Source organism: Capricornis sumatraensis, chromosome 8, assembly GCF_032405125.1.
Source record: "Capricornis sumatraensis isolate serow.1 chromosome 8, serow.2, whole genome shotgun sequence".
Taxonomy (NCBI): Eukaryota; Metazoa; Chordata; class Mammalia; order Artiodactyla; family Bovidae; genus Capricornis; species Capricornis sumatraensis.
This window is the reverse complement of record NC_091076.1, coordinates 59,168,233-59,190,993: the sequence shown is the minus strand read 5'-3', so window position 1 is coordinate 59,190,993 and position 22,761 is coordinate 59,168,233. Positions and strand designations below refer to the sequence as shown.

Genomic DNA, 22,761 nt, shown 5'->3' with positions numbered 1-22,761 from the left:
TTGCCAGCATCTGTTGGATCATAGAAAAAGCAAGGGAATTCCAGAAAAACATCTACCTATGCTCCATTGACTATGCTAAAGTCTTTGACTGTGTGGATCACAACAAACTGAAAAATTCTTAAGTGATGGGAATACCAGACCACCTGACATGTCTCCTGAGAAACCTGTATGCAAGTCAAGAATTGACAGAACTAGACATGGAACAACTGACTGATTCAAAATTGGGAAAGGGGTATGTTGAGGTTGTATATTGTCACCCTGCTTTATATAACATATATGCAGAGTACATCATGTGAAGTGCTGGGCTGGATGAATCATAAGCTGGAATCAAGATTGCTGAGAGAAATAACAGTAACCTCAGATATACAAATGACACCACCCTAATGGCAGAAAGCAAAGAAGAACTAAAGAGCCTCTTGAAGAGGGTGAAAGCAGAGAGTGAAAAAGCTGGCTTAAAACACAACATTCAAAAAACGAAGATCATAGCATCTGGTCCCATCACTTCATGGCAAATAGATGGAGAAAAAGCAGTAACAGTGACAGATTTTATTTTCTTGGGCTCCAAAATCACTGTGGATGGTGACTGCAGCCACAGATTAAAACGTTTACTCCTTGAAAGAAAAGCTATGACAACTTAAGACAGCATATTAAAAAGCAGAGGCATCACTTTGACAACAAAGGTCTGTCTAGTCAAAGGTATGGTTTTCCCAGTAGCTATGTATGGATGTGAGAGCTGGGCCATAAAGAAGGCTGAACGCTGAAAAATTGATGTTTTTGAACTGTGGTGCTGGAGAAGACTCTTGAGAAGTCCCAGTCCATCCTAAAGGAAATCAGTCTTGAATATTCATTGGAAGGACTGGTGCTGAAGCTGAAGCTCCAATACTTTGGCCACCTGATGTGAAGAACTGACTCACTGGAAAAGACCCTGATGCTGGGGAAGATTGAGGGCAGGAGGAGAAGGGGGCAACAGAAGAACAGATAGTTGGACGGCATCACTGACTCAGTGCACATGAGTTTGAGCAAACTCCGGGAGACAGTGAAGGACAGAGGAGCCTGGCGTGCAAGAGTCCATGGGGTCGCAAAAGTCAGACATGACTTTGTGACTAAACAGCAACAACAGGCTGCATCCTGCATGGCCAGGAGGCATTTCTGTTTCTCTACATGATCCATGGGGAGGATTTCTCAACTTCTTTTCTGCATAGACCAGATCTTCTCTCTCTAAAGCAAAAATCTAATTTAGGCAAGACTTCCAATCTTCTTTTCTACTAAGCTATCCATCCAAAATATCAAGTTAGTCACAAAACAGACTTACCTGAGTTTCATTTCTTCCTTCTCTCAAAGAGGAGCGAAGTAGACAAACAGCTGAACCAGAAAAATCCAAGCTCATAGGTGTTTAGAGCCTGAATTAAGTTGTTAATTATTGAACACCTCTGTGGGCAGAGCACTCCACTACTAGTTGATTCCCATGTTGTTTCATTTAATCTTCACAACCCCCAAAATATTATCCCCCTATTTTATATATGAAGAAACAGAGGCTTAAGTAGGTTAAGGGAGTTATGCAAGACCACACAGGTAGTAAATGGTATAGGAGATTTGAACAAAAATCCATCTTATTCAAAGCTTATCTTTCCAATGCACTGGATTGCCGGATTCCAGGATAAGATATGCAGAGAAGTGCCTCTGCCGACCCCTGGTTGCCAGCAAGTAACATAAGCAGGAAGTAATCCTTGGCTATTTTGTTAAGCCACTGAGATCTGGGGGGTTATTTTATTATTGGAGCATTACTTAACAGAGGTTGGTTGGTACAGGTATTTTTAAATATAGTGGTGTAAGCCTTAAAAACCACTTTAATAACATGGTTACAGTGCAAATCATGCTTAGTGCGAGCCTCTATTACTTTATGCCATCCCCAAACAAGTACTTTCTTTTATTTAAGACCTCAAACGTGCTTGAAGCTCTGCAGGGAAGACCGTGAGTCTGCCAGGGCATGCATGGCTTCAGTATTCTAATAGTTGCATACAAATTGGTGCAAAAACACCTAAGAACATCCGTTTGAAGGGACACCAAATTATAAGCTATTTAGGGGGTGGTAACTAGCTTGGTCTGGCCCTGTTTATAGCTCATATCAAAAGGGGGCTAATTGTGTGGAATTTCAAAGTCAGAGAGGTGGAAAGACAGTCTCCTTGACTGGGGAGAGACAATTATATTCTCTTAAGGGCAATTAGAGAATCTTAACAGTACACTGTCAGATGGGAACTGTATCTGGAGCCTCAAATATTCACAGTGTACTTGCAAAGCAATAATTTTTTTTTGCTAAAGGAAGCCTTTATTTACTCATTCATTCATTCATTTTTGGCTGCATTGGGTCTTTGTTGCTGCACTCAGCTTTCTCTAGTTGCAGTGAGCAGGAGCTTCTCTCTAGTTGTGGGAGCTTCTCTCGTTGCAGAGTACGAGCTGTAGGGCACTCAGGTTTCAGTAGTTGGTAGCGCATGGGCTTAATTGCCTCAAGTCATATGGAATCTTAGTTCCTTGTCCAGGGATCGAACCCACATCTCCAGCACAGCAAGGCAGATTCTTAACCACTGGACCACCGAAAGAAGCCCCACAAACAAAGAATTTATAAGAAAAGTTCAAGAAATGTGACTTGATAAAACATTAACAGAAATGCCTATATATATATTTTTTTAATCTGGATTTAGTTGAACTAGGAAAACATATTTTAAGGTGATAAGCAGTTAGTATATCTATAAAGGTGGAAGATATGAATAATCCTTTAGACTATTTCTTCTCTTTTGTGTTAGGAAGCCTATTTAACAGGGCTCTCCAGTTGCACAAATTTAAAATAACACCTACTTACCTGGGAAAAATTATAATGAAAGCTCTTTCCTGACTGCAGATATTTTAGACTGAGAGGCTGAATATATAAGTTGGGCATATAAATCATTGTTTTTAGCAAAGATATGCTTTACCACTGCAAAATTATTATGGGGAATTAAGAACATATAGATAAAAATACTTATCTCTTTATGGATGTAGATGTTTTTTTGGGGATGCGTAGATGCTTGTTTAAGCTGTGGCTTGCACTGCATCAGAAACTGAGATCCACGAGACCACATAAAGGTATTCACACTTGTTTTTCATCACTTACTAGAAGAACTGGAAACTAGAAAAAGAAAAATGTACTGGACCATGTTTGGCTGATGAGGTTCAACCTGGACTATGCAGTGAGAACATGCTACGTGTGTTATTAACTGAACAATCCAGACTTTGGAAAATACATCAATGTTTGCCCATAAACATTGGAGGCAGAGGGGGAGGTAATATTCCTGCAGAAAAGAGAGGAAATCCCTTTAAAAGAAAATATTCTCATTCTCAATCATCTTATATAAAAGATAAATCCCAAGATAGGAAATGGAGATTCTGAATCGAGGGGAAGAAATTTTCCTCCTCGGAACCTGGATTCTACAAAGAGTAGAAACTGACTTGGAAGGAATTGCAACTGATGAGCTCCAGACCGCATGGATGCAGGTTGGAACCAGACAAGGAAGGACTACACAGGTATCCACATCGAGTAGAACTCTGGGGCCACACTGGTGGTACTAGCACCAGCCTGAAAGCTGCTGGGTTTCCAGAACTGTGGAATACAATCTGCAGATTTTGGAAATTTCATCTACAAATGAAACAGTGAGTAGACTTTAATACTTATTTAGAACAAAACCTGTTATGGACTCTTTGCATGCAACATTATTTCAATGCAAGAACAATTACCTGCACTCTTACAACAAGCAATTTTTAGTCAATGAGACAACAAAAAAATGCCCCCAGTTCGAGCAGAGCAGTGCCTCTTCTTCTCAGCTGGGCAAGCTGACAGGGCACCTTAGCATTAAACTGTAGTAATGGCTGCTGAATGGCTGGAGAAGGCAATGGCACCCCACTCTAGTACTCTTGCCTGGAAAATCCCATGGATGGAGGAGCCTGGTGGGCTACAGTCCATGGGGTCGCTAAGAGTCGGACACGACTGAGTGACTTCACTTTCACTTTTCACTTTCATACATTGGAGAAGGAAATGGCAACCCACTTCAGTGTTCTTGCCCGGAGAATCCCAGGGACGGGGGAGCCTGGTGGTCTGCCGTCTGTGGGGTCACACAGAGTCAGACACGACTGAAGTGACTTAGCAGCAGCAATGGCTGCTGAAGCATGTGTAAGCAACATATCACTTGAAAACGTGTATTTCTTATGCTTGCAACTATTAACAATGTAAGATGTTACCCATTAAAAACACCTACAAGAGAGAGAACATGACAAAACTGAATTTTTAAATTAGGTTTATGCAAGCATTACAAAAGCAGGTTTTTCTCTCTTGGCCATAAGTTGGAAGGAACTTTTCCTGGAAAGAGCCAGGCATTTTAGGCTTGTGGGCCATGTATTCTATGCTGCAACTACTGAACTCTGCAAGCAAATTTAGCAAAGTAATTCTGAGAATTTTCAGATAATCTTTTAAACCAATAAAGGGGGAAAAAAGTCACATTCTCAAAACTTCAAATAAAATTTTTACTGAAATTATTCTAACATACTTGACAACAGTATTAACATATAACACCATCATTACTACTACTACTAATAGCTAACACTTATATGGGACTCACACTATTAATATAAAGCTGGAAAAGGTAGCATTTTTAGCAAATAAAGCACATCTGCTATATTTTCATTACAATTCTTTAAACAACTATTTATTCCAATTAAGATATATACAACATGATGAACTGGAGTTTTAATTTTTTAAGAGAAAGAACTAAGCAGGAAGCGAGGGAGAGGGAATAACCATAGTATTAATAGGGAAAGGGAGACATGGTGAAAATACATCTCTTTGTAACGGATCATTCTAAGAGCTGTTTTCCAGCACAAACGTATACTATTGTTATCCATAATAGGACAATGAAGATGGGCAGAATTAGCCAAAAACAAAATAAGAAGAATCAAAGAATGAGGGTGGTCAGTCCTCAAATAAGATTACCAGGACTGTATTATTTAGATGGTTTATTTGGGCTTGAAAAGTGGCCATCATTACTACACTGTGAAATGAAAAACAATTGTTGTACCCACTGTGTCTATCCACTGACAGAAACACGATACAGTTTCCATAGAAACAACATACTGCTCATCTAAAGTCCCAGTTTGTTCAAAAAACAGTCAGTAAAAAGTCAATAATATTCATTTTAACAGCAAATTTACTGGTAATACAGTGAGTTATAACAGAAAATTTTCCTCAACATAGTTTACTAGAGAAGATGAGACAAATATAAATGAAATAAAAAGAGATACTATTATTTTTTTCTTTTTTCAGAGACTATTAATCAAGGAGAACAAGGAGAGCAAGGGAACAGAGAATGATTCAAGTGAGTGATTTCTAGAGGCAACTGCTATTCACGGCATCAGGTATTCCTAACCTTTGTCTCTTCTTACCTCATAAAATTAACATATATCCCCGGAAACGACAGTAGGGATTGACATACAAATACTGAAAACAGAACTTCCAGATTAGGGAAGACATATTTCAACACAAATTACCTCAGAACTCCTCCAAGCCTTAATAATGCCTTAAGAGCAATGGTGCTAGAGATTCTGCTGATTGTGGAGATATTTTTTTCTCCAGTCATTTAAAAATGTTTTATCGAGTTATAATTTACATACCATAAAATTCCCTGGTGGGTCAGATGGTAAAGAATCTGCCTGCAATGCAGGAGACCCAGGTTTGATCCCTGGGTCGGGAAGATCCCCTGGAGAAGGAAATGCCAACCCACTCCAGTGTTCTTGCGTGGAGAATCCCATGGACAGAGTAGTCGGAAAGGCTGCAGTCCACGGGGTCGCAGAGAGTCTGACATGACGGAGCAACTCACACAAACACACACATCATAAAATTCCCTCACTCTACTTCTCTAATTCAATGATTTGGGGTGTATATTCAGAGTGACATAACTGTCATAATAGGTATAGTTTTATGAATTAGGAAAATCACTGAAAAATTAGGTTTTGTGATCTCAATCCTTACAGTAACTAACTCTTTGAATTTCTTTTCCTTCCCCCCCCCCCCAAGTAATTATTTCCAGGGTACAGTACAGTGCTGACACTACTTTATACCTACTGGACTGAATCGAAAGCATTTAGTTTCTTTTTGAGGAAGTAACTTTACATATACACCAATGGTGTTGAAAACAGGGCAGCTTCTGAGAATTAAAATGGTAAAATCCATACTTAATAAATTAGCTGGTTATGGGAGCAATCCTTAAAACTGTCTGTGAATGTGAACTGAGAAGTTTAGAAACACTCTAAACCCCTAATTAAGATGAGGATGTAATCTCAGGAGACAAAATGAAGTGGCTATAATTTGGTCAGTAAAACTCTAATCGATTGCCTAGTACACTGTTTAAAGAAAGTTTGCCTACAGAAAGAGAATTGCCAGTCTTTACCCAGCACTATTCCAGAAACAGAGATCTAGAGGGTATGAATTTTCCTGTATTTGAAGAGGCACACTTGGTTGTGGGACAGGAATCATTTATCAGGTTTCACCAGGATCTGAATGAAATATCTCTCAAAATGATCCACCTCATTTTGTTTTGATTCCTCACTTACTTATGAAACTTCCTGACTTGCTTTCTAGACCTGACGAAGAGTTTTCTTGGCATGTACAATCTGACCATTCCCGTTATCAAAAATCAATGTGCTTCACCCTCTGCCACCAACAAATGAACAAATGGTCTGGTTTATTTGCTTTCTTGTTTTTTACTCTTCTGGACTAAAGCATGCCAGAAAACTCTGAGACACTGATAGTATAAGATCACACTCTTAAATGTAATAATCTCCAAGCTAATATCATCCTGGGAGACCTTGATAAACAGCCATCCATGACCTTGGTCATAGACCTCAGAACCTATAATTTGGTTACACTCAAATACAATAGGCCAATAAAGAAACAAGAATGTTCTATTCACTCTATTAAATTCTACCTTGTATTTCTCTAAACTGAACAAAATCAGAAATGACTGCATTAAATTGGACAGAAAGAAAAGAAAGGGAAGTCGCTCAGTCATGTCCAACTTTTTGTGACCCCATGGACTGCAGCCTACCAGGGTCCTCTGTCCATGGGATTTTCCAGGCAAGACTACTGGAGTGGATTGCCATTTCCTTCTCCAGGAGATCTTCCCAACCCAGGGATTGAATCCGGGTCTCCAGCGTTGCGGGCAGATGCTTTACCATCTGAGTCACCAAACTGGATGAGAACAAATCAAATTAAATTTGTGGCTTTCTTATTTCCTGGAATTAAAATACCTTGAAATTAAAAGCAGCTATGTTTAAATCACTGCAGTTATTACTGATTTAACATTAATCAAGAGAAGAGCAACCTGTATAATCATAAATGGATGGATAAAGTTAGAAAGAAACTGTGTTCAGTAAATAACTTATTGAGTACATCTGTTGAAACAGTGTCCCTTTTGGTTAGCTTCTCATTTCAGGGTCTTCTCTGTCTCTTTTTTGGTCACACCTTGGCATGTGGGATCTTAATTTCCCAATCTGGGATGAATCCAGTGCCCCCTGCAGTGGAAGCTGGAGTCCTAACCACTGGACTGCCAGGGAATTCCCAGGGTCTTCTCTTTCTAAATCACAAGCCCAGTTTAAAAATATGTCAGTGAAGGCATTTGAGTCATTTTAATAAGGTGGATGAACCTAGAACCTATTATACAGAGTTAAGTAACTAAGAAAGAGAAAAACAAATATTGTATACTAACACATATATATGGAATCTAGAAGGATGGTACTGATAAATCTGTTTGCAGATCAGCAATGGAGATGCAGACATAGAGAACAGACTGTATGGACAAGGGTGAGAAGATGAGCGAGAGGGTGAAACAAATGGAGAGAGTAGTGTGGAGGAATATATACTAACATATGTAAATTGAGAGCCAATGGGAATTTGCTATAAGACTCAGGGAACTCAAACCAGGACTCTGTAATAACCTAGAAGGGTGGGACTGGGTGGGAGGTGGGAGGGAGATTCAAGAGGGAGGAGACAAATATATACCTATGGTTAAGTCAACATGCTACTGGAGATCAGTGGAGAAATAACTCCAGAAAGAATGAAGGGATGAAGCCAAAGCAAAAACAATACCCAGCTGTGGGTGTGGCTGGTGATAGAAGCAAGGTCCGATGCTGTAAAGAGCAATATTGCATAGGAACCTGGAATGTCAGGTCCATGAATCAAGGCAAATTGAATTGGTCAATTGGAAGTGGTCAAACAAGAGATGGCAAGAGTGAACGTCGACATTCTAGGAATCAGCAAACTAAAATGGACTGGAATGTGTGACTTTAACTCAGATGACCATTATATCTACTACTGCGGGCAGGAAGCCCTCAGAAGAAATGGAGTAGCCATCATGGTCAACAAGAGTCCGAAATGCAGTACTTGGATGCAATCTCAAAAACGACAGAATGATCTCTGCTCATTTCCAAGGCAAACCATTCAATATTATGGTAATCCAAGTCTATGCCCCAACCAGTAATGCTGAAGAAGCTGAAGTTGAATGGATCTATGAAGACCTACAAGACCTTTTAGAACTAACACCCAAAAAAGATGTCCTTTTCATGATGGGGGACTGGATTGCAAAAGTAGGAAGTCAAGAAACACCTGGAGTAACAGGCAAATTTGGCCTTGGAATGCGGAATGAAGCAGGGCAAAGACTAATAGAGTTTTGCCAAGAAAATGCACTGGTCATAGCAAACACCCTCTTCCAACAACACAAGAGAAGACTCTACACATGGACATCACCAGATGGTCAACACCGAAATCAGATTGATTATATTCTTTGCAGCCAAAGATGGAGAAGCTCTATACAGTCAACAAAAATAAGACCAGGAGCTGACTGTGGCTCAGATCATGAACTCCTTATTACCAAATTCAGACTTAAATTGACGAAAGTAGGGAAAACCGCTAGACCATTCAGGTATGACCTAAATCAAATCCCTTATGATTATACAGTGGAAGTGAGAAATAGATTTAAGGGCCTAGATCTGATAGACAGAGTGTCTGATGAACTATGGAATGAGGTTCATGACATTGTAGAGGAGACAGGGATCAAGACCATCCCCATGGAAAAGAAATGCAAAAAAGCAAAATGTCTGTCTGGGGAGGCCTTACAAATAGCTGTGAAAAGAAGAGAGGCGAAAAGCAAAGGAGAAAAGGAAAGATATAAGCATCTGAATGCAGAGTTCCAGAGAATAGCAAGAAGAGATAAGAAAGCCTTCTTCAGTGATCAGTGCAAAGAAATAGAGGAAAAGAACAGAATGGGAAAGACTAGAGATCTGTTCAAGAAAATTAGAGATACCAAGGGAACATTTCATGCAAAGATAGGCTCGATAAAGGACAGAAATGGTATGGACCTAACAGAAGCAGAGGATATTAAGAGGTGGCAAGAATACACAGAAGAACTGTACAAAAAAGATCTTCACGACCCAGATAATCACAATGGTGTGATCACTCACCTAGAGCCAGACATCCTGGAATGTGAAGTCAAGTGGGCCTTAGAAAGCATCACTACAAACAAAGCTAGTGGAGGTGATGGCATTCCAGTTGAGCTATTTCAAATCCTGGAAGATGATGCTGTGAAAGTGCTGTACTCAATATGTCAGCAAATTTGGAAAACTCAGCAGTGGCCAAGGGACTGGAAAAGGTCAGTTTTCATTCCAATCCCAAAAAAGGCAATGCCAAAGAATGCTCAAACTATCGAACAATTGCACTCATCTCACATGCTAGTAAAGTAATGCTCAAAATTCTCCAAGCCAGGCTTCAGCAATACATGAACCATGAACTTCCTGATGTTCAAGCTGGTTTTAGAAAAGGCAGAGGAACCAGAGATCAAATTGCCAACATCCGCTGGATCATTGAAAAAGCGAGAGTTCCAGAAAAATATCTGTTTCTGCTTTATTGCCTATGCCAAAACCTTTGACTTTGTGGATCACGATAAACTGTGGAAAATTCTGAAAGAAATGGGAATACCAGACCACCTGACCTACCTCTTGAGAAATCTATATGCAGGTCAGGAAGCACGTTAGAACTGGACATGGAACAACAGACTGGTTCCAAATAGGAAAAGGAGTACATCAAGGCTGTATACTGTCACTTTGCTTATTTAACTTCTATGCAGAGTACATCATGAGAAATGCTGGACTGGAAGAAACACAAGCTGGAATCAAGATTGCCGGGAGAAATATCAATAACCTCAGATATGCAGATGACACCACCCTTATGGCAGAAAGTGAAGAGGAACTAAAAAGCCTCTTGATAAAAGTGAAAGAGGAGAGTGAAAAAGTTGGCTTAAAGCTCAACATTCAGAAAATGAAGATGGTGCAATCCGGTCCCATCACTTCATGGGAAATAGATAGGAAAACAGTGGAAACAGTGTCAGACTTTATTTTTGGGGGGCTCCAAAATCACTGCAGATGGTGACTGTAGCCATAAAATTAAAAGACGCTTGCTCCTTGGAAGAAAAGTTATGACCAACCTAGATAGTATATTCAAAAGCAGAGACATTACTTTGCCGACTACGGTCCATCTAGTCAAGGCTATGATTTTTCCTGTGGTCATGTATGGATTTGAGAGTTGGACTGTGAAGAAGGCTGAGCGCCAAAGAATTGAAGCTTTTGAACTGTGGTATTAGAGAAGACTCTTAAACCTCCCTTGGACTGCAAGGAGATCCAACCAATCCATTCTAAAGATCAGCCCTGGGATTTCTTTGGAGGGAATGATGCTGAAGCTGAAACTCCAGTACTGTGGCCACCTCATGCGAAGAGTTGACTCACTGGAGAAGACTCTGATGCTGGGAGAGATTGGGGGCAGGAGGAGAAGGAAACGACAGAGGATGAGATGGCTGGATGGCATCACTGACTCAATGGACGTGCGTCTGAGTGAACTCCAGGAGTTGGTGATGGACAGGGAGGCCTGGCGTCCTGCGATTCATGGGGTCGCAGAGTCAGACACGACTGAGCGACTGAACTGAACTGAAGTCATGTTGATGTAAGACAGAAATCAAACCAATATTATAAACCAATCATCAACCAACTAAAAATAGGTAAGTATTTAAAAAATAAAAAGGCAATAGATAAAACATGTCAATGAAGGATGATTTAAATGACAAAAAGGTACACATACACAAAATTTTGTCAACTATCACAGAGATTTTAAGCACTACCAAAGCTCCTCCATGGATCTGTTGAGGAGCAAAGTAAATCTGTATTTTGGGATTACTGAGAAACATTTACTAAAATATATTCAGTCAACTTATAGAACTGAAAGCATGTCATCTTTTTTTTTTTAATTTCAAATGCACCTAGATTTCTCCACCTAGTTTTAATGTTTTTTAGTATCTTTATAAAACTGCCTTACAGCCCTGAGGAGAGAGACTATTACAAATAAATACATAAACTGAAGAAAATCATCCTTACCCTTAGGGTGCAGAGCTGTTTTAGCATATTTATAACTGCAGGTTTGTCGTTTTAATTTGAATTCATCACTAATAATGTAAAGTCCCAGCATTTCATATAAAAAACCAGATTTCAAATAGATATCTCTATAGGAAAAAATGTAGGAAGTTCTAATCTGCCTGGACCTGACCAGCAGTTCAGTCTTGAGCAGCAACTGTGGTCTCCAGCGGTCACAAGTTCTCAAAGTTCATTGGGCTCATTTATATTACTTGAGAGGCCTGCTAATGAGTTCAAAACAAGGAACTTCAGGATTCTGCATACACACAGGCAGGCGCGTGTCTTTTTCCTCGTTCTTTGAAAAAGGATGGAGAAGTAACAGGCACCATTCATTCTGCAACCTTCAATGCACCTTTCCGCTGCGCTGGGCCTAGTAATAGGCGACGAAAAAAGAGAGAGAGATCTGGGTCCCGGTTGGTACCACCACCGATTGGTCAGAGCAGGAATCGCCGCCACTAACACAAGCAGTGTTGAATGTAGTTATTAAATATATACAAAGCTTGGTGCTGAACCGAAGGCAGAACGGTACTTGATGTAGAATCTAAGGAATCTAAGCTCGGCTCCCCTATATTACACACTCGTCTAGGCAGCGCACAGGTTCACAGGAGACGGGGCGGAAACACAGTGATGGCTTGCCTCTGCACAGAATCACAGACAACGCCGACTCCCGGACTGGGCGCAGTCTCCTAAGACGCGCCCGTTTCCGGAGCAACCGCCCAGTCCCTCCCCCATGGACTCCGCCCCCGGGGGCGTCTTTCCCGCCCAAGGCCGTTAACACCGCAGAGCATTGTGGGATAAAGCTATAGGCTAGGTTTCACTGAATCCTTCCAAAGCGCCTTTGCTTTAAGAGACTTATTCCTGGGGAAATTGATTATTCTTTAGGACTCGACAAGATTAATAACCCTCTTTTACAAGTGCTCTGCCCTAAATCTTTACCACAGAGCCGGTCACTCCCTTTGCAAAGCTCTCGGCACAACGGGAACGCGGGAACTTTTTTCCCTTCGCGCGGAGGGTGACGTCGCGCGTGCGCCAGCGTCCCTTTCGCTGCACACCCGTTACGCTCTTGCGCGTGCGCAGTGAGATCGAATAGCTGCTTCCTCCCGCTTCTCTTCTTCCCTCCCCCCCATATCCGTGCGCCGAGCTGATAAAGGCGCCATTTTGGAGGGGCCGCGGGAGACGTGGTGTTGCGGCGGGCTCGCTCTGCTGTTCGCTAGGCTTGGTGGGAAGGCCTGTTCTCGAGTCCGCGCTTTTCGTCGCCGCCATGTCGGGAGGTGGTGTGATTCGTGGCCCGGCAGGGAACAACGACTGCCGCATCTACGTAGGGAACTTACCTCCAGACATCCGAACCAAGGACATTGAGGACGTGTTCTACAAATACGGTGCTATCCGCGACATCGACCTGAAGAATCGCCGCGGAGGACCGCCCTTCGCCTTCGTTGAGTTCGAGGACCCGCGGTGAGGCGGCCAGGGACTTGCGGCCTTGAGGATATAGGTTGGAGTAGTTGGGGAGTGCTCCAAGGCCTTAGAGAGGATGGGGACGTGGGCTCTGAGGTTGGGAGCAAGACGAGTCGGCCGCGCACGAGTGAAGTGAGGAGCCGAGTCGGTGAGGCTTCTCTGGTGACTGGGTCCCCCGGGCGTCTCCAGAGCCGGCTCGCGGGCTCGGAGCGGGAAACTGAGGCGCTGAGGGCTGCTGTAGTGGTCGGGAGCCTGGCGTGCTTCTGGGTGGGGGAGGGGCCGTTCCTATTATGCAGCGCATGTGGGCTCTTCCACCCCGGGTGCGCATGTGCGGGGCGCTGCTAGCTCCCCGACGGAGTTAGCCACCCCTCCCGGCCCTTTTTCTTACCCTTCGGCTTTTTGTAATCACGCAGGGATGCGGAAGACGCGGTGTACGGTCGCGACGGCTATGATTACGATGGATATCGTCTGCGGGTGGAGTTTCCTCGAAGTGGCCGTGGTACAGGCCGAGGCGGCGGCGGGGGTGGAGGTGGCGGGGCTCCCCGGGGCCGCTATGGCCCCCCATCCAGGCGTTCTGAAAACAGAGTGGTTGTCTCTGGTAAGTTGACCGTTCTGCGCGGGTTGATGTCACTTTTGGACAGATACTACACCTTAAAGTTTTCCTTGCATGACTAGTTTGACAAATGCTAGCTTTCATGGTAGGTCTTAAAATTATTTCAGTCGCATGGATGAATTTAGTAACCAGGAATTACTGTATTTGAGATTTAACGAATTAGATTGCAGTGTCTAGAATATGAAGATCGTTACTTTGTAAATAATTTGGGGCTTTTAATTCTAGAATTTTGAGTCATTAACCTAGGATGTTAAAACTAATCATTAATTTTAAAGTAGTGTTGGTTCTAATGTAAATTTTAACTTTAATCTGAAATACTAGGATAATTGTTGAAAAAAAACCTTTTTCAGGACTGCCTCCAAGTGGAAGCTGGCAGGATTTAAAGGATCACATGCGTGAAGCAGGTGATGTATGTTATGCTGATGTTTACCGAGATGGCACTGGTGTCGTGGAGTTTGTACGGAAAGAAGATATGACCTATGCAGTTCGAAAACTGGATAACACTAAGTTTAGATCTCATGAGGTAGGTTATACACTTATTCTTTTTATTGGCCAGAATTGGATACAGTGGTCTTAACTGTGGAATTTGAAGGTAAGATTCAGGCAAGGGTGTCCAAGTAAACCCAGTAAAGTGCCTCTGGTTTAAATTACGTTGTATTCATTCAGCATGCCTGAAGACAGGTGAAAGCTTAGATCTTTCAATCGAAAGTTCTGTCTATTCAATAGGGAGAAACTGCCTACATCCGGGTTAAAGTTGATGGGCCCAGAAGTCCAAGTTATGGAAGATCTCGATCTCGAAGCCGTAGTCGTAGCAGAAGCCGTAGCAGAAGCAACAGCAGGAGTCGAAGTTATTCCCCAAGGAGAAGCAGAGGATCACCACGCTATTCTCCCCGTCATAGCAGATCTCGCTCTCGTACATAAGATGATTGGTGACACTTTTTTGTAGAACCCATGTTGTATACAGTTTTCCTTTATTCAGTACAATCTTTTCATTTTTTAATTCAAACTGTTTTGTTCAGAATGGGCTAAAGTGTTGAATTGCATTCTTGTGTAATACCCCTTGCTCCTAACATCTACATTCCCCTCATGTCGATAAATTGTATTTTAAGTGATGTCATAGCCAGGATTGTTTAAATTTAGTTAACTCTCCATGCTCTTCAGACTGTGATATTGTGTAAATGTCTATTCTGCTCTGGTTTGTGTGAACTGGGATGTTGGGGGTGTTTGTGGTTATCTTACCTGGGGAAGTTCTTATGTTTATCTTGCTTTTCATGTGTCTTTCTGTAGACATATCTGAAGAGATGGATTAAGAATGCTTTGGATTAAGGATTGTGGAGCACATTTCAATCATTTTAGGATTGTCAAAAGGAGGATTGAGGAGGATCAGATCAATAATGGAGGCAATGGTATGACTCCAAGTGCTATTGTCACAGATGAAATTGGCAGTATTGACCTTATACTAAAGGCAAGGGTTTAAATTATGTATACATCTACCATAAAACACTTGTAAGCATCTTATGCAGTTACCTTTAGCTACAATTGCTTTGCTCTTTAAACCTTGGCAATTGTGGCAAAATTACATTGCCCATTTTGTAACTATTTTGCTCCCTTCCCTTTTTTATTTTAATAGGGACTAATGTGGGAAGAACTGGCTAATTTGTCATAATGCTTAGTTACAACTGTTAATGTGTGACCTGCTGTTGGTGTACATGTGGGTACAGGGTGTCTTTAATTCCAACCAGATAGAGTATAATATCAATACTGCTAAATCTGCATGTCCTCTGTGTGACTGATATAGCGTTGCTACTTCATTTTTTAAAGACAAAATGAAAGCAAAATATAGAATTCCAACATATTGGTGTAGATAATCTAGTTGGGAATAATTTTAAGTCTCACCTTCCCCTTTAAACTAGTATTCATAATTGACTCATGTTTAAAATACTTTTAATTTACAAATTAAATTACAAATGGGAGCATTAGATTTAGTTTAGACTTAGGGGGGTAGCAGTACCAGTAAAACTACGTAACTTTTTGCAACCACAAAACCTGTAATACGCTGTACAGTAACAAGTGTTGGCATTATCAGTTGAACTGTAAATATAAAATGCTTCTTCCAATTAGTCTCTATGATGATTAAGTTTCTAAAATTTATCAGAACACCATTCAGAAACTTGTTTTGGGGAATTTGATAGTTATTGATGTACATCTGTTAAACTGATGACAGACATAACTCATCATTCCCCAGAAACCTTTTTTGATTACAGTATCTAACATTTTGCCTCCTCTTTTTTGGTTTTGCTGGTTATAAAGGTTTGGATTGGAGAGGGCTCACTGGATCCCAATCCTTGGAGCTGGATCATTGGATTCAAATCATAATGTGGATAGGATAGGGAGGATGAATTACAAGGATTCATGGAGCGGGATCAGATTACCAGGAACATAGGAGTGGATTCCTGCCCCAACCAAACCGCATTCGTGTGGATTTTTTTTTTTTTATTCAACTTAATTGGCTATTCCAAAGATTTTTTTTTTTCCTATTTTTGACGATTGGAGCCCTTAAGATGCACGATGGAATTGTGTTTTGCATTTTTGGTAAAAGGAGCAAAGCGAGGACCTGGAGATATACGCTGGAGCAATCTCCTTGGAAGGATTCAGCACGAGTAGATGGTAAACATTTAAAGGGGAAAGGGGGGGTTTGTTTAAAATAGTAAATCAGTAAGTCACTTCTAAATTTAAAGAAAACAAAATTGGAGTTGAAGAATAAGTAGGTTTCCAATTGGCTGTTGCCGTTTTTCTTTGAAAAAAAATAAACATTTTTTAAAAAACTATGCATGGTTGTCCTTTTTCCTCTTGTAAGATTTTTTTACTGGGTGACTAGTCTCAGTTAATACTTAAAATTGATAAAATTCTGATTTTTTTGTGTTTGTGTTAGTAAATTAAAGGTTCTTGAAAGGAATTTGCTAATAAATGGTATTATTTCTTACTGTTAATTGTAAAAGTCTTCAGGGGAAGATAAAAAGTGAGAATAAGATAGTTGTGTATGTAATGTCGTAAATGAGGGGTGATTTAGTTTCTGGAGGATAAGCTGCAAAGCTCTGGTTAAAAATGACTAAATTTATGGATACTGCTTATTTTTGGTAATTAGCATAGAGTTTTGTGTAAAATCAGGTAATGACTAGTGAATGTTGGTATTATTAGCCTTTGAGTTTCTCAGTGAAAATAATTCATCTCAAAAATTGGTAAGTATTAAAATTCAGCACAGATTATAATTCTTAAAACATTACATTTACTGTTTGAAATCTGAATAGCACACTGGAAGATTTAACTGTTTGAGTGAATCATTGCTAATAAAAAGTTGGGCATTCTTTAGAATTTTGCCTTGGAACTCTTCTTAACCATAAAGTTACTATCCAGAACATACCAAAGCAGTGATGACATCTTGTCATCTACTAGTTTTTGTATCTTTACTTGGTAGCTCCTTGGTGCTAAATTTTCACTTAGAGTTGGGGGAAGGAGGGGGTTTTTACTTAGTATTCCTGATCTTTATTCTGATTTCCTGATAGCTAGTCACAATCATCAGACCACTTTTTGTGCATCTAAAAGATAGCTAAATCATAAGATTTCCCTGGAGTGTTAATTTTAATTGGAAGCAGAATTTAAGGCTGCTATTCAGGTGATGTGATTTCAAACCTAGGAGACACTAGAAATCTTGGTAGTGGAGACAGCCTAAAGATTTGCATAAAGTCACCCAGCCAGTACATTTAAATGAACCTTGTGGAATGTCATGAGGAAGAGAAAGGATAGTAAAGTCAAGATTAGGATTCCATTTTTTAGAGCATTTTGTATCGATCCATTAAGGGAGTAACTAGTTTGAATGTAGGAATTCAAAATACAGTGTTCAAGAGTAGACAGTACGTAAAACTAGGTTTTATCTGAGTTGGCAAAAAAGTTCAAGTTTTTTTGTAAGACATTAAATGATTTTGGAAAGAGCTAGACTTTTCTGGGCCCTGAGTTAATTAGTATTCATTTTGGAAACAGGACCAAGATGAAAATTGCCCTCAGAAGTTGAGTGCTTTTAAGCTAAGTTGAAAGATGAGCTCTACTTTAGGAGTGTTAGTAGTCCCAATCAGATTGAAGTGAGATGGAAAATACTACTTGCCTGTATGTAGGCTTTTTAAGATTAGAGAAGATTTAACCTGTGTATGAAAGGGGCCAGGTTTTCCAGTTCAGTAGTAGTAGACTAGACGATTAAATGGAGGAGGAGATGCAGACTATTTGTCAGTCTTAGGAAATGGACCTTAAATCTCTACCTATATTAGCAACTCTTAGAAGAAAGTCATACTTGGGGATTAAAACAGTCTTGGATTTTCTGCTTTTCTCCGTATTTGTGTGCCCCCTTAGATGTTGAGGGAGCTTATAATGTATTTTCTAATCAAGGAAAAGTTTAAGAATTATTTCTCATAACATCAGATTGAGTAACCCACCTTGCTGTTCAGCCTACATCCTGGAAACAAAAGGTAAGAAACCCATTTTCTGGTTCCTAATTGTTTGGGATCTGAATTTTATGTTTAAAATTTAAGTTTAGTAATTTTTTTAAAAAATGCTGTTTGAAATGTGAACAGATTTCCTTCATTTAAAATGTTTTTCCCCCCCTTAAGTTTTATAGGTTGGAATGTTAATGTATCTACTCATTGTAGTGCTTTAACTTGAATATGATTCTAGGTTTTAACTTTCTCAGTTTTGTCTTTGAAATATATCTTGCTTGTTAAGGTACTTTTTTTTTCTTTTTTTCAAGTTTCTGTGAATTATTTGTGTGCTTTTTTGCTTACTTTGTACATGATGTTGTAATGAAATCACAAGTTACATGTCTGTATTTACCATAAATAGTATTAAAAGGAAAGAAACTATTAGACTGAAGTTCTGTTATAACCATTCTTTGGTTTAACCTATTTCTGTCAGGGTATGAAGAATACAAAGAGAGAAAACAGGTTCTCAATCTTTTATCCCAGAACTCCAAAATCTTCTGTTTAGCAAATTGAATGTAAAATATGGCCAAAATCAATGCATTTGTTTTGTACTTGGTGTGACTAAGAAATACTATTGTCAGTTGTCACAGGTTTTGCTGAGTGTTAATGTGGTAGAGGATCTATATATGAAACCTTTATAAAATGCAAAACACTCTGAATTTCAAATACATCTGCCCCAGAGAGTTTGGATAAAGGGTTGTAGAACCGTTACAGATTACATGGAGTGAAGGCTTCTATGTAGTTTGGGCGTGTGAGTGAAAACAAACCGGGTTACTCTGATTTCTTTATTAAGCTGTTAGCTCCACATCTCTAGGCTGAAGCAGCCACCAGAAAAGGTATGATACATTTTTTCATATTCTGTTGTTCTAGTGGACTTGTAATTGTCTCCATTGAAGGAAATAAATACTCTGCCATTCCATGCAGTGGAATACTCTGGGGGTAATTTTTCCCAGCACCTATTTTTTTAATAAGAATCTGATCCTATAGGAAAGGGTGGGATTGGCATGAAGTAAAGGGAGGTTATAAGGACAGGTGTTCATTTTGTCTCCTGATTGTTGAATAAATAGTAATCCTGGCAAAAACTTTTGCTTAAAATGTAGATCCAAGAACTTACAGTATACTTAAAACATCTTATCCATGTGATTATACTTAAGATTGAGATTGGGTTGGGGGGTGCTGCTTCTCACTTTGAAAGCTATACCTGAAAACTTTTTAATGTGATTTGTAGGGATGAAAGGAGAGAAAGATCTTTTTCTTATACAAAAGTTCTTGGTGCTACTTAGGCAGAAAAAAAATCTCAAAGATTTTGAAATAGATCACTCACTGGCAAGAGAGAAAACATAAGGCGATTGCCATTTATGTAGGTATGCAAAACAGAAGAAACGGTTGAGGAGATCCTGGGTGTTTCATCTTCATTTCTTAAAAAGGTTAAAGTTTCACCTTTTTATAATTCCTGATAGAATTATCAGTGTAAAGATAGTAGAAATTAAGAGCTATAGAATGCTTTACTCATCTTCACCGAATATACTCTGAGCAAACAATTTTAAAGGTATGCCAGATGTCTAATAGTTGTCTGGATGCATGTTATTTTGTTTACCATGGTCTTATTTCACTCCCCGTATTTGAGTAATGTTAGGAAAAAAATCACATAGCCAATGCATAGCCGCTAGAGGGTGCTATGATGCAGAATTAACCAGGAAATACCCTAGGGCAAAGAATGGTAACAGCAAGGTGGAAACTTAATCCTCGGTCAGCTCCAAAGTTAGAATTTTTTGGTCTTCAGCTTTTTCCTGTAGCTCTACCTTTGCCTCTCCATCTGTTGGTCAGAATCCTTTGCCTTTTGCTCTAGGTTTTGAATAGTACTTAGTGAGTACCAAGCTTGAATAAGGGCTTCCCTGGTGGCACAGAGGCTAAAGCGTCTGCCTGCAAGGTGGGAGACCTGAGTTCGATCCCTGGGTTGGGAAGATCCCCTGGAGAAGGAAATGGCAACCCACTCCAGTATTCTTGCCTGGAGAACCCCAGGGACAGAGGAGCCTGGTGGGCTACAGTCCACCGGGTTGCAAAGAGTCGGACATGACTGAGCAACTTTCAAGCTTGAATAAATCACAAAACTCTAGCTTCTGGGACTTAGGACAAAATGCTGAAGATGTGAAGCTGCTTGTTTTTCTGCCTGCCTTGTACATCTCCAAGTATGTAATAGTAAGGCCAGAAGTGTAGGAATCAGGTACAGGAGTGCCACCCATTCCTCCTCCTCCCCCCTCCAGCCATGAAATTGGTCATGTGCTATACAAAATGAGTATCCTTTGAGAAACCTTTATATGGTGTGAAACACTTTCTGGAGCGATAAGTCTTATTTCTTGACATTACTGAGACTTTCAGTTATTGTTACTGTGTCTTACAACCCTATCTGTTCATCAGGTTGGCTACTTAAGTTTTTCTATTCTACAGAACAGGCAGAGTATCCTGTGATCAAAATGTCAGTACAGAATTCTCTGTTAGGAACTAACACCTCAGCGTTTGTCATTCCCACCTCCCTTCAACTTTACAAAAATGTAAAGGACACAAGCTTTTTTGTCTCAAAAGCTTTTTAGGCCCACTTGTGATACCATTTAGTCAATATGGGAGCACTTGTCTTCAGACACAAATGTTAAAAACTGCTTTGAAGAATAAGACACCAAAAGAGGATAAATTCAGGTATTCTAGAAGAGAATCACATTTACACACATAACCTTGCCTACCAAGCTCACATTTTATGTAGCAAGTTAGGCTACCAAAGGTAGTTTCTAACTAGTGAGATAGCCTTGCTGCAAATTGGATTGAGTACGGAAAGTGCACTAAATTATCCCTTAATTCAAGAAATGTTAGCTCTAACATCTTAATTTAACTTGTGAAGAGACGAAATCCTAAATTGCTCAACTGAAAATCTGGAATTCCCTTTGTAAAAGAAAAAGGCTAAACTTGAAGGTGGTTTTAAGTGCCAGATAACACGGCAGAATTGTACCCTGAAGTGCTGGGTATTAGGGGAGCCTTTGTAAGTTTAAGATAAGCTTTCAGGTTAGGTTTATTAAGGTTTAATCCTTATGAATGGACTAGTACATCAGTTGACAAAACATAACCTACAGCCTTTAACTGGGACTTGGAGTCTTAGGCTGAATCTAAAGCTGTTAATAACCTCATCCCAGTATCAAGTCATCTCTCTGAGAACTTATAACGCCTACCATACTGTGTTGGCACAGACTTTATGTATATCTGGTATGGCATATGTTACGTTCTATCCATTTATCTGCCTCATCTCGATTTGTGAGTTTTTTTTCTAAGGAACCAAGACAGTCCGTCACCTGATAGTAGTCACTGAAAAAGCACTACTCATCCTTCCCCATTGTTCTGCATAGCACTTTTCTGCCATATCTTAAAACTCAAGCCAGTATACCTTTAGCCAGTGAGTTGTTTATTGTCTCTTTTCTAACGGGTCATACCTGTTTTACCCTTTCTTCCCCGTTCTTCCGTAGCACAATGTTGTGCACTGCGTAGATACTCAAAAGATTACTCAATTCAGTTGCTTAGAAAGAGAAATATAGAAATTTGAGTTATTTTACTTCCTTTTCTGAGTATCTTGAGTAAGTAACCAGTAAATAGACTCAGGTTCTTCTGTTTGCAAGTTGGAAATCAGTCCTTCAGTTAATAAAGAAGCTAAGTAACATTAAGATATTTTCCGTCTTTTTATCTCCTGATATTTCTAACAGTTTCTGGAGAATTTTGTTTCTTGAATTACAAAATAAGTGACATCCACAACGTTAAGGGGCTTCCCCGGTGGCTCTGTGGTGAAGAATCCACCTGTAGTGCAGGAGATGCTGGTTCAGTCCGAGTCAGTAACATCCTCTGGAGGAGGGCATGGCAACCCACTCCAGTACTCTTGCCTGGAGAATTCCATGGACTGAGGAGCCTGGCGGGCTGCAGTCCATAGGGTCACAAAGGGTTGGACATGACTGAAGCAACTGAGCACGCACAACTTAGACGAAATGTAAGATGTTGGTTAACAGTACACTACAAATGTACATGACAGTAAGTGTGCTTGTTGGTTAACAAGCTCACTACAAAAACTGATTCCTTTGTTCTCTGACACTACAGAGTAAATGTGTAGCATGGTGAAAATCAAGTTCTGTGTCTTAATATAACCAGTTTTTAGCTACAGTGCATTTGTCTGTCACTTAACAAGAATAAGGTTTTGTTTACTTCCCAGATAGAGTACTTCAAAATGCTATTTGAATTTGTCTCCCAACTTCATTTGCCATGCTGACGTCTTTGTCCACACACCCAAAATCATTACTGAAGAAATGAAAAACCAGTTAACTGGCCACCTCCATCCTGGCCATCCAGCCTGATCTTCCTAAAACTGTTGCTCATCTAGTATGAAACAGTGGAATGTAGTCTACGATTTATCACCATTTTCAGTCACATATTCCCTGTTCTGGGTGATTTGGTAAACATTTTTTACTGATCATGATTGTTTTTACTTTTATATATTTTATATGTTTTCAAACTTTTCTGCCCTTATTAGTAGTTACCCTGCTGCTTCAAGTCCTTATTACTGTCAAGTTATATTTCTGAAATTATAAAAACCAAGCTTCGAAACCC

At 40.0% G+C, this 22,761-nt stretch overlaps 1 protein-coding gene across 2 annotated transcripts; it reads left to right on the top strand.

Annotated features, from left to right (window-relative positions):
* The first annotated feature begins 12,690 nt into the window (after positions 1-12,690).
* SRSF1 (serine and arginine rich splicing factor 1) lies at positions 12,691-18,402 on the top strand. Of its 2 annotated transcripts, XM_068976713.1 has the most exons (5): positions 12,691-12,987; positions 13,401-13,585; positions 13,951-14,123; positions 14,327-14,513; positions 14,888-18,402. In XM_068976713.1, exons 1-5 carry the CDS (start codon positions 12,794-12,796, stop codon positions 14,908-14,910), a joined length of 762 nt encoding a protein of 253 aa, XP_068832814.1. In that variant the 5' UTR covers positions 12,691-12,793; the 3' UTR covers positions 14,911-18,402. The 2 variants fall into 2 exon arrangements, with proteins under 2 accessions (XP_068832814.1, XP_068832813.1); XM_068976712.1 differs by having other exon boundaries at positions 14,327-18,402.
* The last annotated feature ends 4,359 nt before the right edge of the window (positions 18,403-22,761 follow it).